Source organism: Ovis canadensis, chromosome 5 (assembly GCF_042477335.2).
Source record: "Ovis canadensis isolate MfBH-ARS-UI-01 breed Bighorn chromosome 5, ARS-UI_OviCan_v2, whole genome shotgun sequence".
NCBI lineage: Eukaryota > Metazoa > Chordata > Mammalia > Artiodactyla > Bovidae > Ovis > Ovis canadensis.
The window spans coordinates 72,064,485-72,082,375 of NC_091249.1; the positions used below are offsets into that span (position 1 = coordinate 72,064,485).

Consider the following 17,891-nt stretch of genomic DNA (forward strand, 5'->3'; position numbering starts at 1 on the left):
TGCAGATGGTGATTGCAGCCATGAAATTAAAAGACACTTACTCCTTGGAAGGAAAGTTATGACCAACATAGATAGCATATTTGAAATCAGAGACATTACTTTGCCAACAAAGGTCTGTCTAGTCAAGGCTATGGTTTTTCCAGTGGTCATGTATGGATATAAGAGTTGGACTGTGAAGAAATTGAGTGCCGAAGAATTGATGCTTTTGAACTGTCGTGTTGGAGAAGACTCTTGAGAGTCCCTTGGATTGCATGAGGTCCAACCAGTCCATCCTAAAGGAGAGCATCCCTGGGTGTTCATTGGAAGGACTGATGCTAAAGCTGAAACTCCAATACTTTGGGCACCTCATGTGAGGAGTTGACTCATTGGAAAAGACTCTGATGCTGGGAGGGATTGGGGGCAGGAGGAGAAGGGGACAACAGAGGATGAGATGGCTGGATGGCATCACTGACTCGATGGACATGAGTTTGAGTGAACTCCAGGAGTTGGTGATGGACAGCGAGGCCTGGCATGCTGTGATTCATAGGATAGCAAAGAGTCAGACATGACTGAGCGACTGAACTGAACTGAGTGAATATGTGTTATATTCATGTGGGCAATATTATGGAATCTATTGGAATACCATAACACCTAACTTTGGACTTACATTTAAAACTTTTTAAAACCACAGTTTGGTAATTTAGTCCCATACTTGACAATTCTCTAATTTATTAATCCTTTTTTATGTCTAATGAATCAGAATTGTGATATGACACAATGGTTGGTGCTATTTAACTTGCTGCTTTTAGAACAAAATTTTAAGCCTTAAAACCTAGACATGAGCTCCATCTTGACCATGAACAAACCATGTCGCCTGGGGTAAGTCCCTGTGCACAGGCATCCCTCTGTGTCCAAATTTCTTCTTATAAGGGCACCAATCAGTTGGCTTAGGGCTCAACCCTAATGGCCTCATTTTAACTTGATCACCTTTGAAAGGATTTTTTTTTTCTTAAATACAGTCATGTTCTGAGATACTAGGGGTTGATTAAGACCTAAAAATATGAATTTTGGAGGGACATGGTTCAGTCTATTGCAGGGAGTGTCTGAGATAAGTTAGTTATAGGTGTAGATAGTATGGTCACTACAGTGTGTGGTAGTTTGGAGTTTGGGCTCTGGATTTAACTGCCTCCATTAGTACTGACTGTTAGCATTTGCAACAACCACTGCTTACAGGTTATATGACTTTGGAAAAGTAATAGAGTCTCACCAAACCTCACATCACCAGATGGTCGACACCAAAATCAGATTGATTATATTCTTTGCAGCTAAAGATGGGGAAGTTCTATACAGTCAGCAAAAACAAGACTGGGAGCTGACTGTGGCTCAGATCATGAACTCCTTATTGCCAAATTCAGACTTAAACTGAACAAAGTGAGGAAAACCACTAGACTGTTTAGGTATGACCTAAATCAAAACCTTACAATTATACAGTAAAAGTGACAAACAGATTCAAGGAATTAGATCTGATAGATTGCCTGAAGAATGATGGATGGAGGTTTGTGACATTGTACAAGAGACAGGGAGCAAGATCATCCCCCCAGAAAAAGAAAATGCAAAAAAGCAAAATGGCTGTCTGAGGAGGCCTTACAAATAGCTGTGAACAGAAGGGAAGTGAAGAGCAAAGGAAAAAAGGAAAGATATACCCATTTGAATGCAGAGTTCCAAAGAATAGAAAGGAGAAATAAGAAAGCCATCCTCAGTGATTAGTGAAAAGAAATAGAGGAAAACAATAGAATGGGAAAGATTAGAGATCTCTTCAAGAAAATTGGAGATACCAAGGAAACATTTCATGCAAAGATGGGCTCAATAAAGGACAGAAATGGTAGGGACCTAACAGAAGCAGAAGATACTAAGAAGAGGTGGCAAGAATACACAGAAGAACTGTACAATAAAAGATCTTCACGACCCATATAATCATGATGGTGTGATCACTCACCTAGAGCCAGACATCCTGGAATGTGAAGTCAAGTGGGCCTTAGGAAGTATCACTATGAACAAAGCTAGTGGAGGTGATGGAATTCCAGTTGAGTTATTTCAAATCCTGAAAGATGATGCTGTGAAAGTCCTGCAGTCAATATGCCAGCATTTTTTGGAAAACTCAGCAGGGGCCACAGGACTGGAAAAGGTCAGTTTTCATCCCAATCCCAAAGGAAGGTAATGCCAAAGAATGTTCAAACTAGCGCACAATTGCACTCATCTCACACACTAGTGTATTTTACTATGCTTGAAATTCTCCAAGCGAGGCTTCAGCAATACATCAACTGTGAACTTCCAGATGTTCAAACTGGTTTTAGAAAAGACAGAGGAACCAGAGATCAAATTGCCAACATCTGCTGGATCATTGAAAAAGCATGAGAGTTCCAGAAAAACATCTATTTCTGCTTTATTGACTATGCCAAACCCTTTGCTGTGTGGATCACAATAAACAGGAAAATTCTGAAAGAGATGGGAATACCAGACCACCTCACCTGCCTCTTGAGAAACCTCTATGGAGATCAGGAAGCAACAGTTAGAACTGAACATGGAACAACAGACTGGTACCAAATAGGAAAAGGAGTAAGTCAAGGCTGTATATTGTCACCTTGCTTATTTAACTTATATGCAGAGTACATCATGAGAAATGCTGGGCTGGAGGAAGCACAAGCTAGAATCGAGATTGCCAGGAGAAATATCAATCACCTCAGATATGCAGATGATACCACCCTTATGGCAGAAAGTGAAGAAGAACTAAAGAGCCTCTTGATGAAAGTGAAAGAGGAGAGTGAAAAAGTTGGCTTAAAGCTCAACATTCAGAAAACTGAGATCATGGCATCTGGTCCCATCACTTCATGGCAAATAGACTGGGAAACAGTGGAAACTGGCTGACTATTTTTTGGGTCTCCAAAATCACTGCAGATGGTGATTGCAGCCATGAAATTAAAAGACGCTTACTCCTTGAAAGGAAAGTTATGACCAACCTAGACAGCATATTGAAAAGCAGAGATATTACTTTGCCAACAAAGGTCCATCTAGTCAAGGTTATGGTTTTCCTAGTGGTCAAGTATGGATGTGAGAGTTGGACTATAAAGAAAGCTGAGTGCCAAAGAATTGATGCCTTTGAACTGTGGTGTTGGAGAAAACTCTTGAGAGTCCTTGGACTGCAAGGAGATCCAACCAGTCCATCCTAAAGGAGATCAGTCCTGGGTGTCACTGGAAGGGCTGATGCTGAAGCTGAAACTTCAATTTTTTGGACTGAAGCGACTTAGCAGTAGCAGTAGCAATACAAAGATCTGACTCATTTGAAAAGACCCTGATGCTGGGAAAGACTGAGGGCAGGGGACGACAGAGGATGAGATAGTTTGTTGGCATCATCGAGAAAATGGACGTGGGTTTGTCTGGACTCCGGGAGTTGGTGATGGACATGGAGGCCTGGTGTGCTGCAGTTCATGGAGTGGCAAAGAGTCGGACTCAACTGAGTGACTGAACTGAAACCTCTATATTTTTTTTTAATTTTTATTTTTACTTTATTTTACTTTACAGTACTGTATTGGTTTTGAAACCTCTATTTTTTAACCTGTAAAAACAGAACAAAATGATACTTACTCCTTATTGTTGTCCCTGTCACTTAGTAAGTACACCTTAACGATGTACTTTATGTATATACTTTATGTAATAATGTACATTATGGTACACAAAATGACGTACCATAAATGATAGCAAATTTTGTTTCTTTGCAAACAATCGAATAAAGAAAGCTGAGTTCTGAATAATTGATGCTTTTGAACTGTAGTGTTGGAGAAGACTCTTGAGAGTCCCTTGGACTGCAAGGAGATCTAACCAGTCCATCCTAAAGGAGATCAGTCCTGGGTGTTCATTGGAAGGACTGATGCTAAAGCTGAAACTCCAAAACTTTGGCCACCTCATGCAAGGAGCTGGTTCACTGGAAAAGCTCCTGATGCTGGGAGGGATTAGGGGCAGGAGGAGAAGGGGACGACAGTGGATGAGATGGCTGGATGGCATCACTGACTCAATCACATGAGTCTGAGTGAACTCCAGGAGTTGGTGATGGACAGGGAGGCCCGGCGGGCTGTGATTCATGGGGTCACAAAGAGTCGGACATGACTGAACGACTGAACTGAACTGAACTGAACTGAAAGATATTTTCCTAATTTTACTTACAAATTTTCTTATTGTAAGTATGTACATAAAATATTTCAGTATAAAATATGCATTACTCTTTTACCTAAATTCAGTATACTAGCTACTTCAGAATTAAGTCATTGTAATTTTCCTCCAAAGGACTACAGTTCCAGAAACCTGTTTTCTACAGTCAGAATAAATCCTAGGAGACTTCAGAACATACAGAATACCCAGGTAATGGATAGTATAGTTTCATGGAACAGGGGTCTCAGTAGTATCAACGGTAGGAGAAGCTGGATATTGTGTTTAAGAACCAATTTAATATGGTCAAACATTAGGTATTGAATCATTCTGTTTTCTTAATCCTAATCTAACAAAAGCAACAATTATATCTATAAATAGTAAAGTCTGTATGCTTAGTGATCAAACAGCACCCATCTCATCTTGATCTTAGATAAAATGATATGCTTATCTCTATAGTCTCTTAGCCTTTCTAGACAAACAGAAAGAAATTCTCATAGAGGGAGTGAAGGTACAAAGAGGTGATTAAATAGATAATCCCAGTAAGGGATTGTAGGCTTCCTTAGAGGCTCAGATAGTAAAGCATCTGCCTGTAATGTGGGAGACCCAGGTTCAATCCCTGGGTTAGTAAGAACCCCTGGAGAAGGAAATATCAACCCACTCTAGTACCCTTGCCTGGAAAATCCCTTGGACAGAGAAGCCTGGTAGACTACAGTCCATGGAGTCTCAAAGAGCCAGACATGACTGGGTGACTTCATTATTCATTATAAGGAATTGTAAGTAGAAAAAAATATGGGAAACCCCTATAAGTTAATGGATTTCTCAAGAAAGCAGATTTACTTAGCAATAAAACCGTGCAAGAAGCATGAGACAGACCCCAAAACAAAAAAACAGTGGTGACATGAGATCCCCATCCCGCCTAGTGAACTCAGTAAGTTAATGATCTCCAGGACATTGCTCTCTGCACACATAAAAACAATAATTTGTGCACCTAGCTTGACCATGTAGGGGCAAGAAAAATCCCTTGCTCAACCTGGAGGAGGAGCTGATGATGGAAGCATGACATCTACTTAAGAAAGACAAAGAAGGTCTTCTTCCTCTCCCCACTTTTCCTTTGATTATAAAACTGTAGCTGCATCAGTTCTCAGAGCATGGCATTTCTCACTCGCCCACCTGTAAACTTTGCAGGAATCCTATTCTTAAAAAATCACTGCTTATCTATCACTTTGCTCACACTGAATTCTTCTCTGCACTGAAACATAAAGGACTGTGGTAACAGAGCTCTTCAGAGCCCCAGAAAAAAGCACAATTGGTTTCAATACCTGTTAATAGGACTTTCAAAAAAAAGAAGGGGTGGGGGTAAAGGCTGTTTTCCAGTTAGTGTCTTCAAAAAAGGAGAATACAGACTTGTTAGTCAAGAAGAACATGAGACTCTTAGGAAAGGAAACATAGAATTAAGTAAATAAAAAACTAATTCATCTTCTAAGAACTATTAGGTTATACACTTTGTCAATCATGGTCACAGCGTGCTTCTTTTTTTCATTATGGGTTTATGGTTGTGTGTATGTATGAATATGTGAGAGCAGGCAATAGCTAGAAAGGACTATGTTAGCAGTAGAATATTGTACCTAGTAGCACTATAACATCCAGATTCTCTTGAACTGCCTGAAAATCTATGCACTAGCAATGTACGGTGTAAAAAATAAGAAAGTGGCAAGGCTGGGACTACCACTGAGGCCAGTTCCTACTCTGAGGTTTATGAATGGCACCATTTTTGGCAGGTAAGGAAAGGACAATGACACCTGCTCTGCTGCCTCACAGCATTGAATAAACAAATCAAGAGAGCTCATGGAAGACAGACTGTTTGGAAAGATGCCGAAGGTGGTTTAACTAAGGGACTATAGTTATTTATTAAACTGCTGTAATCATCAAGGAAATCTCAGCATAGAAAAAGAGAATATCTGAACAGTGATCTGCTAACTTTGGATTTCAGAAGTAACCTTTGTCTTTAGTAACACTGCTGATCTGTAAAGTCTTGTTTCCTTCCTAGTTTTCTCATCTCTTCCCCCTGTGTGAATATACTTCATGAGAATACAGATTCTGGGCCACTTAATACCTGCGTTGAATTGTAAAGGCTATACTTTTTGCAACCTAATTCCATTCCTTTTTAATGGGAAGGAAAAGGGTTGTGCATAGTTGATGAAAAACTAAGACAGCTGGAAAAAAAATTTAGAATTTAAGGAAAGTATTCTGACAATCTAATACAAAAGTACTCTATTAACCCAGCTCTCTAAAACCTCGGTTCCTTTCATTCGAATTTCAAGTCTATGGTTTTTGAAGTAAGAAGTGATTGACAGAGTGTGTGATCAATCACCTCTGGATTTACATGTCTAAAATGAAGTGGAGAAGTAGCTTTGATGACAAGAGCCAGCTGACACATGCTTCTGGTATTGCAGTGCTTGCTGAATCTTCTCTTGGCAATGTTATTCTCCTGGAAGAGGCTATGAGTTTCAATCCTCTTATGCATCGTTTCATAAGGTTCTGGGTGTCAGTGAGGAACTCTTCTCCAGTAAGAAGGGGAACTAACTCCTTCCATCCTTCCTCATAGCTGGGATACTTTAGAGACACAATCATCTTTCGGTTCTTTGTTACACCCTCTCACCACTTCCACTCCTGGGAAGACTGTCCATCCGGGCTAGGTTTGATTTTCATCATTGCATATTGCACAGTCACCAATTCAATTGTAAGACATTAAACTTTCCTACCATCAATAATGGGCTTCCCTGGTGGCTCAGGGGTAAAGAATCTGCCTGCCAGTGCAGTAGACATGGGTTCAATCCCTGGGTCAGGAAGATGCCCTGGAGAAGGAAATGGCAACCCACTCCAGTGTTCTGGAAATCTCATGGACAGAGGAGCCTGAAAGGCTACAGTGTGTGGGGTTGCAAAGAGCTGGACATGACTGACCACACACCCACGCACACAGCATCAGTAAGAGTGTATGATTAGGACACATTTCATATGTTCTACCAGAGCAAATGGAAGATTAAAAAATTAGTATTGGCATGTCGTTATACAGAAGAAGATTTTACAGGAGTCAATGATGACCAAAATCTAGCAACAGCTTCGACAAATTTAAATGGCTAATACTTTGGTTTGTTTTAGGTATCATGGTTGAGAACACAATGATAGGATGAAAAAGAGAGCTTGTATCTTGACTTTTTGATTTTACTTCAGAATGTTTTGGGATTGTTATTTCTATGCTGAGCAAACTTAAGTCTGTCATTATGGACCACGTCTAAGAGATGTTGACTTTTCTTGAAATCTTAGAAATTACCTAGGAAGCCACATCATTATAATGAGATGAAAATGCAAGACCAGCTATCAACTATAAAGCTTATCACATGTACTTGGAATTTTCCTGAACATTACATGCACATACACACACACACACAATTTACCTCTAACTCTTTATAACAATTGTACAATATAGTTTTACTATCCCTGCTTAACATATTAGGAAACAGGCTGAAAGAAAATAAGTGATTTGCCCAAGGCAACATGGCTGGTAACTCATGATTAAGATTTGAACCCAGGTTTGCTATGAGCCAAAGCCATGTTCATTTCCATTACACTGTATAGTTGCAAAGACAGAAATAGAAAATTTTTCTGATTTCCTGTCCCATTCTCTTTCCATTAAGCTATGACAGATATCAATTTTCTAACCTGTAATAGTAATGCAATCTGAACTTGCTTTCTATGGTCACTAATTTTACTAAACTGTTGGAAAGAAATACAGAAATACAGCACAGACTTTGAGACCAACGATTATATTTTATAGGAAAGAAATTATTTCATGAAAGAAAGAAAAAGAAATAGTCTGGCTTTGATGGTATATTCAGAATATTGACACGACCTCAGCATTGGCTAGCCTTGGATCAGTTTTCTGGAACAATCTTTAAAAGGGCTTTGATCCCATTGAATCCAAAATTTCCTTTCTATAGACTTGGAAATGTGTAGGATACCAGAATCCAACCATTTGGCTTTGATTTCAGTCACCTTTGCATAATTCTCCAGGTGCTTTATTGAATGGAGTAAAATAAACCAGTAGACAAAAGGCATTACTTGTAGAATGGAAGGAACTAAGGAGAAGATACTTTCTCTGGAAAAGTTATCTATACTTTTAAATATTTTGTTTCTTCTTTACTTCTTGGGAAACTAAATAACAAAGTATTACAGGAGTAAACTTAATCTAAAACTGATTTAAGTGAAAATTTCCAAACAGTAATTTGGAAAATGATGGACTGTGGAACTAAAAAGCCTCTTGATAAAAGTGAAAGAGGAGAGTGAAAAAGTTGGCTTAAAGCTCAACATTCAGAAAATGAAGATCATGGCATCTGGTCCTATCACTTCATGGGAAATAGATGGGGAAACAGTGGAAATGGTGTCAGACTTTATTTTTTGGGCTCCAAAATCACTGCAGATGGTGATTGCAGCCATGAAATTAAAAGACACTTACTCCTTGGAAGAAAAGTTATCACCAACCTAGATAGCATATTGAAAAGCAGAGATATTACTTGGTTAACAAAGGTCCGTCTAGTCAAGGCTATGGTTTTTCCAGTGGTCATGTATGGATGTGAGAGTTGGACTATGAAGAAAGCTGAGTGCTGAAGAATTGATGCTTTTGAACTGCGCTGTTGGAGAAGACTCTTGAGAGTCCCTTGGATTGCAAGGACATCCAACCAGTCCATTCTGAAGGATATCAGCCCTGGGTATTTTTTGGAGGGAATGATGCTAAAGCTGAAGCTCCAGTACTTTGCCCACCTCATGCAAAGATCTGACTCATTGGAAAAGACTTTGATGCTGGGAGAGATTGGGGGCAGGAGGAGAAGGGGGCGACCGAGGATGAGATGGCTGGATGGCATCACCGACTTGATGGACATGAGTTTGAGAGAACTCCGGGAGTTGGTGATGGACAGGGAGGCCTGGCGTGCTGTGATTCATGGGGTCGCAGAGTCGGACACGACTGAGCGACTGAACTGACTTATTGGACTGTGGAAATTTAAACTGTGCATCTCTAATGTTTATGATTATGATGTTTGGCTAGACTACAGATAAGGCTTGCATATTTAAAATGTCTTTCAGACTGAAAAACTTTAAAAGTAGCTGTGTGCAAGCTTATTTTTTTGGTGGAGAATGTGAGTAGCTATGCACAAGCTTCGATTTCACATCTTTCTGCCTTTACTAATGTATAGTGGTGAAGCAGCATATGGAGTTGAAAAACTGTTGAAATTGTGGTCTTCTCTTCCATCTCAATGGTGTGCTTTTGGGAAACTCATAGCTTCTTCTGTTAGTTTCCGTTTCCCCATGTCTTCAGTGTTTGAGTTTTGATAGTTATCCCTTAGGGTCATTTTATAACTTATATATGAGTCTGTGACACTGAACTGAAACACTCTAGGACAGATGCAGATGGAAGCAAAAGGAACCCTAGGTGCTCTTGCTATCAGCAGCATTCTCCAGATGTCTTTAAATCTTTACCTGACTTGTAGGACAACCCATCTGCCTTATTTTCCCCTCCCTTCTCACTTATGAAGGGAGCTGAATTAGAAACACGTTTGTGTATGAGGAAATGTGTCTAGGGTTGGTGAGAAATTCAGCTCTCATATTGGACTCTGGAGTGCTAAACTTTTGAGTTTTGGACATAATCTCTTGCCTTCTAGGGCAGATATCTTGAAAACACATTAGAACTACTTTAGAAATAGCTTTTGTGCAAATCTGCCACCTTGACAGGATCCTAAAAGATGGAAACTAAATTGATGTGTTATATTAAGTTTAGCATGACCTTGAACAACTGGTTTTGCAGTGTTGGCTGTTGTGGGTGTTACCCACAGTTATATTATAAAAGTGAGCTGCATCTCCACAGCTTCAGTCTTAGAGCACCAGCTGGTGAGCAATGCAAGGAGCAGGCTGGTAACCAACTTACATCATCATTCAACATGAGGATAACCACAGTGCCAATGCTTCTGACCCTGGCTGTTTGTCTCATACAAGGTGAGCAATTTGCCTGTAATCTAAGCCTCTTGCCACATATCCCAAAGCTCTAGGCAGGGACTTCTCTCCCTTCCTCCCTCCTCAGTGTGTGTGTGTGCGCTTGCATGTGTATACGAAACCCTGAACTATCTTTCCAGACATAGAGTTTTGAAGAATTACATATGCAACTTTCTAAATAGGATATCTTTATAAAGGACATGTAGTTTGAGATAATCTGAATTTTTATCCATCAGAAATTCTTCCATTAATTCAACAGTAATTCTGAAAAGCTAATAGAGTCTTCTCTATATTCCCCTCACCAAACATATAAATTCATAGTGATATGAATTATATATATATTATATATATTTAGAATATTAAATGTATGAAACATAATTATATGAATTATGTATACAACAGATATTTAAAACTTAGATGTACTTAATATGTATACTTTAATACTCTACTTATAAATAAACATTAAAAAATCAAATTCAATCATCTGGTTTTAAACCAGTATGCTTTCTAGAAAATTTTATTTTTGTGTTTTCAAATCCTAAATGAATTGAAAGTATTTCTTCTACATGGTAAGGGTCTTCTATGAGTGCCAGGAGATAGGTGTTTGCTTTTGCTATCTGAATTTGAAGGGAACACAGATTACCTAGACTTAACTTTCTATGACGTGTTTACAGATTTTAAAAGGAAACTTCAGAGATGGAGAGTGAGGAGACTATTAACACAAATGATACCCACTTTCCTAAAATGAGTGTCTTGGTACCAAAAAAAGTCTGTTAATGAGAGAGCATATTGGTCTGTGATTTTAATTAATCATAATATTTACCAGATCTCCAAATTTTGTGGCTGTGATGAGGAGACAGTATTACCAGAATCCAGAAAATTTAATTATATATATATAGGATATAAACTTTATGCTACATTATTCCTTAAAACTGTGATTGATATATTGGATATGTGTGTTATAATTTTAAAAGAAGCCTACACTACTTTGTTCTGAAAGGATTTTTTAAGAAGTTAGATATTTTGAGGGGGTCAGAAAGTATATGAATACTATTTTTCAAAGAAAGTGGCACTTTATGAATGAGAGATCTTTGTTATTGTATATACTGCCGGTGCAACACCCTCACTTTATTTGCCATGGTGCATTTTAATGTATTCAAATCAATTTGTGGTTTTAAAATATATTGTTGTTAAAATAAGCAAGATACTACACTCAGTGGATTGTTCGTTTTACCTATTAAATGTTGTACAATCCCTTAACTTTGGTTTCTGTATTTTTGTCCCAGATGCTGCCAGTGAAGATGTAAATCAGGTTAGTCCTGCTTTTTCTGTTCATTGAATTCATTCCAAGATCCCTGAAGAAAAATGTTCTGTGACCAACACCTTCATATTAATAATACAGACATATTACACTGATGGGCACTAATAGCTTTGTTAAAAAAACACAGAAACAGGTCTTTATGAATCAAGGCATAAATCACACACACACACACACACACACACGTGTCAATGCATTAATGATAACAGAGGTTGGCAAGAGGTTGTCTATCACACTAAAGGAATGCTTTACAATTCCACAGACAAACGCATTAGTGCATTATTCTTGTTCAGCTTAACAGCTGAAAAAGTCATGACACAAACAGGAAGCTGAAATAAGTTTTCTTGCGATCACTATGCAAAACGGAGTTGTCTATATCTTGTATATATTCAGTGTATATGGTTCATTCAGTACATATTTACTGAGCATCTTTGGTATGTCAGATCCTGTTTAAGGTGCTGGGAATATAAAAACAAAAAAGAATCCTGCCATCATGGAGCTTACATTGTAAGGGAAGAAAACAGACAAGTTAATAAGTAACTTAGCAAAATATACAGTACATTAAATAATGATTAGTGCTGGAAGGATAGAAGATAGGAATTTCTGTGGATGGAAATGGTATCAGTTCTTCTCAATAGTCAGGTAAGTTTCCTCTGAGAAGATAGCCTCAGAACAAGGATAGCATAAGATGCAGAGGGAGTGAATCATGAAGATACTTGCAACTCACGGCAGACTGAGCAGAAGCACCTGTGTTTAAACATTTTTTTAATATATTTGAAAGCCACATTGAGAGAGCCAATTATACACACAGGCATGCACAACTGTGCCATTATTTCAGATTTAAAATATTTCTGGTTATGTGGCACATATTTCCTATGTCTCTCAAAGATCATGAACATTAAAAGAATAAAATAGTACAAAGATTGTTTTCTACACCAAAACTCATAAACATGATTAAAATACTCTTGCTGTATTTTATTGTTAACTATTTTTTTAAAGAAACATTACAGGAATATTCTAGAGAATTCCATTATAGTCTCTATTATTTCATTAAAGTTTGCTGATTAAAGAGGTTCAGAAACTTCCATTGCATAAGTAGAGTGGGATGATAGGGTAGGAAAAAAGACTGGATTTTTGAGACTCAAAGAGCATGCTTGTTTGGATATGTTATACTCAGCAAAGAAGGGTATTGTGTACATCTCACTATGCATGAAGAAATACGTTGGTTTTTTTTTTTCAGAGTCTATGATAATGGGTGGTAGTTTCCAGCGCATACTTCAAATTTTGCACTGATATTTAGCATACTGTTAAATTTTTATTTCACTGAAAAGCATTTTAAAAACAGAAATTTAGCCTCCTCTTATGTTGGCAAAAGCAAAAAGAATATGAAAAGTGATTATTTATCTGGAAATAATTCAGATCATAGTCTGAATATTTTGTCAGAAATGAAAACTATTGATTTGGTCTTCCTTACAAATGCTGGATTTTTTTATTTTCCGAGTTCGGTAGCTTGAGGTCTTTCTAGTACCATAAAAACATGTTGAATGTTACAAACACAAGCCAGAGCAGCACAGAAAAGCACCAGAGTGATCTACAGGGATCTTTACCAAATGCTTACATTTGTCATCCCAGAAGGGTAATTACGAAGCTACATCAACCTTGTTGGTGTTTTAACATAGAGCAGGGGTGATGCCAGTTCCTAGGGGGTTATTTTGATGTCTGGGGAGGAACAATGGAAGACAATGACATGGATATCACAGCCAGTGAAAGAAAACGGAAGGAGCTTGGCCCTACAGGGCTCCAGTTTTTCTGAAATAAGTGGAGAAAACACAGAGAGCAACAAGCAAAACAAAATTGAGCCAAAGACTGGAAATTATATCATGAGTAAACAGTTGCAGAGAAGTCATCTCGCCACCTCAGGACCCGTTATGGTCCAGACCTGTTCCTGTTTCAACCCTCTCTATTGTGGTCATTGGGAAGCTATTTCACTTTTCCCAGAGAAAAATGAAACTGTTTCTTTCCATTTTTATGGACTTTTCCTCTTGCCCAAGAGAATACCCTGGATAATCTCATAACTCAGAAAAATAGCACTGAGTTCCATCTTTACTGATTACAAACCGTGAACAAATTTCTAAACCTATTCTCTGGGACTCTGTTGTCCATTTGTGTGGAAAAAAAAAAGAGAGAGAGAGAGAGAGAGAAGAGGGTCTTTCTCAGATTTAGGAATTTATCTAATTGTGATATTGGAGAAATCCAATTCAGGAATTATTTTGGTTAATAATGTTCTTTTTCAGTTGACCAGTAGTTTCAGTTGAAACTATTTAAAGCTTCATTCTTCATGAATTTTTGTTTTTAGTATGTTCTTTAAGTCCTGCCTCACAAGAAATATATTTCTATTACAAAGATACCAGGCTCTTCTCTCATTCCATGACAGGTTTTTTATCTTGACTTTGTAGGTTCAGTTATATCCGGCCAGTTAAGGAGTAACTTGCAATATCAGCATAAAATACTATAAAATCAGAGACCAGACATGGATCTCAAGAGACCTAGTTGTCAGTCTGCTGCCATAAACTGTTGTTGTGCTACTCAGATAAAATCACTGGTTGGTGATCATAATCTTAGAGATTTCTTAGTAGGTTAGCCTTAGCAAAATTTCTCAGGGCTGGTCTCTGAAATTATGTATTCTTCTTCACCATTAATCATTCTTCATTCTGCAAATGCTATCACTTGCCTCCCAAGAGTAGGATGCTGGGTTAGGTACATCATTATCCATTAGATGGTAAACATCATTTAGGCCAAGGATGCTTCTGCCTTATTTACTGCTATATCCATGACACCTAGAAGAGTATAGTATCCTCACAGTAAGTGTTTGTTGACTGACTGAATGATTACTATAAAGATATAGGAGGTTGAATACAATTCTATAATCAATCAATCCTTTGGAAGAGGTGCATTTGTCAGCATTGGATCAAAGGCTTGATTTAATTACTTATTTTTTCTGTTACAAGGATATTGAAGCCTTTTTTCAAAATAAAAAAAGAACAAAATGTAGACCAGTGAATTTCCTAAACTAATAAGTAATGTAATATTTAAAATCAGTGCTTTACTAGGTAGTGCAAATGCACCCTTAATACTAAGCTCCTAGAAAAAAAATTGAGTGTCATATAGCAGGCCTTGATTAAATATATTGAATGAACCTTCTCAGCAACCTTTACTTATGCCTTTCAATGACAGTTATTATTGAACTATGATATTAGACATTTTTATATGTATAAGCTTAGCATATTCCAATAATAAGCATGGCAACAACAACAACTGTATTAAGCAGGAAGAAGAAGTGAGGTAGAGAACCTAATTATTGAATATCCACAAAGTATCAGGCCCTCTTTGAAGGATTTACATGCTTATGATATTTAATCCACACAAAACTTAGGAAGCATGTACACTTATAAGTGGGCCTTTGAGAATTTCATTTGCCATGACTACTGGACTTATAAGTGAGAACCCTGTCATACAGGCTCAGATTTTTTGACTCCAAGTTCCTGTTCTTTCCATTTTGCTAACATGGTTTTAGATGAATGCTTTTAGGTGAATTTTCAGTCTCCAACAGACAATCCAGATTCATTATTTTTATTTGTATTTTCTGTATCAAGTTGAGTGAATGTCTTCCATACAAAGAGGGTAGTGGTTATGAAATAACACTCTTCTTAGAAGGTAAAATTTGCTATGATGAGGTTTCTGTAAACACTTTTTTTCATATTTTTCCTAAGGAAACATGCAGTGAATATCGAGCGTTGATGAAAAATGGAAAACTGTTCTGTTCCCAAGATAAAAAACCTTTTCAAAGTCCTGATGGAATAATGTTTGTCAACAAATGTGCTATGTGCAAAATGATATTGTGAGTAACGTTTATCTTTCTTTCAAGAGTTTTGAATTACCACTATTCTGTGAACTCAATATATTATCTTTATTTTCTGTCACGTATATTTTTCTGAATCTAAGTTGGTAAATAATAATGCTCAGCAGATGATACCTTTTGTCAGGTAAAGTTGGATAAATGCCACTCATCCACAAAGATTTTAATAATCACTCATGGTGTTCCAAAATATCCCAGAGGGCTCAGTATCAATACCTTATGTAGTATTTAGTAGTCTTTTGAGGATGTAGTTCCAAGTTGAGTTTTCTCACCTTGGGAAAAAAGGATTCTTGGGCCTGTTAAGACCTGACACTGTTGTACCCCTGAGAATGATGTGAGAGCCAACCAGGAGAAGTAGGATATACCCTGACTCTGGGAGCTTCCAGTAGGGCTTTAGACATCTAGGATCATGCTAGCATGAAAGGACTCTAGAATCGATTGTGGCTTCCAACTGCCTGTAACACAGAATTAACATCCTGGAAGTTTACTGACATCTTTGCAATGCTTCCTAACTTGATTTCCTTCTCTCCAGTGACACCCAAAAAAAGTTGGGGTTGGAAAAGGAAAATCCTCAAATCAAAGAAACTTAATTTACTTTTGAACAGGGAATTCATTCTCAGTTTCTGACCGTCAAAACTTCAACTCTGGTACCAAGACAACACTAAGCTAACCCATTGAAGATAATTATGTTATTACTGGTAATGTGTCAAGGGATTTTATCTGACATAGTTATTAATATTGGGATAACAAAGCTCTGATCACATATACTTCTAATGAAGACATGTTGGAAGATGAAGGAAGGCAGGGCAAAATTTAGGGAGGGGAGACTCCCAGGGCAAGCTGAAGAACCCTTAATCTTTTGAAAGCTGAATGTAAACCAGTAGGTGTATTACTTACTAAAGAGTTTTCTACTTGTTAACATAGGATGTTTTGATAGGAGACTGAAACTATGAGTAGAATAAATATATTGAAAAATAAAACAAAAATACAATGCCTTTACATATGCAAGGCAAGTTATTTATCACTTTGAAGTCACTCAGTCAATTATTATGTTACTTATGTAAATTATATTGAGATAAACTTGGTTTCTTAACCTAGAAAGAAGGAGCCTGCATGAGGCATTAAGGTTTTCTTTAAATTGCTCAGTTTGCTCTGTGGGTCCTTAAGAGGCTGAAGCCTAAGACCAGACAGGCGAGCAGATTTGGGGTTGATGTGAACATAGCCTTTCAAAGAGAGCACTCTAAACATGGTACAAATGGCTTTTAGAGCTGGTGACCACCTGGATCTTGGCCGTATTTGAGGTGGGTAGTGTCTTGTGCTGGAGAAGGCAATGGCACCCGACTCCAGTACTCTTGCCTAGAAAATCCCATGGAAGGAGGAGCCTGGTGGGCTACAGTCCATGGGGTCACTAAGAGTCAGACATGACTGAGCGACTTCACTTTCACTTTTCACTTTCATGCACTGGAGAAGGAAATGGCATCCCACTCCAGTGTTCTTGCCTGGAGAATCCCAGGGACAGGGGAGCCTGGTGGGCTGCCGTCTATGAGGTTGCACAGAGTCGGACACGACTGAAGAGACTCCGCAGCAGCAGTGTGTTGTGCAGTTAACAACAGAGATTGTTGCCTTCAATAGGAATACATTTAAGATGGATGTATTTCAGTACTAAGAAGTTTGTGGTACCTGTGGTCATTTCTGGACATTCTTCCACTTCTGACAAGTTAGACTGGGCTGAGAAGAGCCAAAATTCAGTTTACCATGTGATGTTAGTCCTAAAAATTGGGCAAGCATGTCTGAGCTATTCTATTCTTTGCTATCTTCCAGGGAAAAAGAAGCAAGATTCCAGAAAAGGTCTAGGCTTTTAACAAGAGCCTCCAGGGCTACTGCCCCAGGAAAGGTGAGACTATTTTGAGTCAACTTGTCATATTTGCTTTGGAGATCACATTCAACTCTATTCAGATCTGTTTATTTCCTAATTACTAGGTTGTGAAGCCAGCTACTTAGAAGGGAGTGAACAGGGCTTAGTCCAAGGGTGGGCTAAATATCTGGTACAGCTTGTCCATAGGCCCAACCCATGACCCAACTTTGAAAACATTCTGGGCACTAACAGATGCTAAGAGTAAACCAGTGTGATGACTGCCTGGCACGGTCATTTCTCATTCCTACTATCCTGTCTTGGTTCCCACAAGGCCTTCATGGGACTACAGAACTAAGTTTAAGTCTCAGAATTTGGACAATTTATGCATCTCTGAGCCTCAGTTTATTCACTTTTGATATGGAACATGGATCAAAAGAGAATCTAAATTTAAAAGGTCAGCTACAGTGTAAAATAAAAAAGCTATACAGATGCAACCCAACACACAACCACTTCCCTTTATACATAATTTTTTCATTATACAAAGATTTTTATTTGTTTAAAAAAATAAAAATTCTAAG

General features: G+C 38.1%; 1 protein-coding gene across 2 annotated transcripts in view; it reads left to right on the forward strand.

The window, feature by feature from the left end:
• The first annotated feature begins 9,793 nt into the window (after positions 1-9,793).
• Positions 9,794-17,891, forward strand: part of SPINK5 (serine peptidase inhibitor Kazal type 5) — an 88,208-nt gene continuing 80,110 nt past the window's right edge. For both annotated transcript variants that reach the window (XM_069592361.1, XM_069592362.1), the window contains exons 1-4: positions 9,794-10,227; positions 11,511-11,536; positions 15,313-15,440; positions 17,280-17,352. In XM_069592361.1, the coding sequence (XP_069448462.1) occupies positions 9,978-10,227; positions 11,511-11,536; positions 15,313-15,440; positions 17,280-17,352 (477 nt within the window). In that variant the 5' untranslated portion in view covers positions 9,794-9,977. The remainder of the gene's footprint in view (positions 10,228-11,510; positions 11,537-15,312; positions 15,441-17,279; positions 17,353-17,891) is intronic.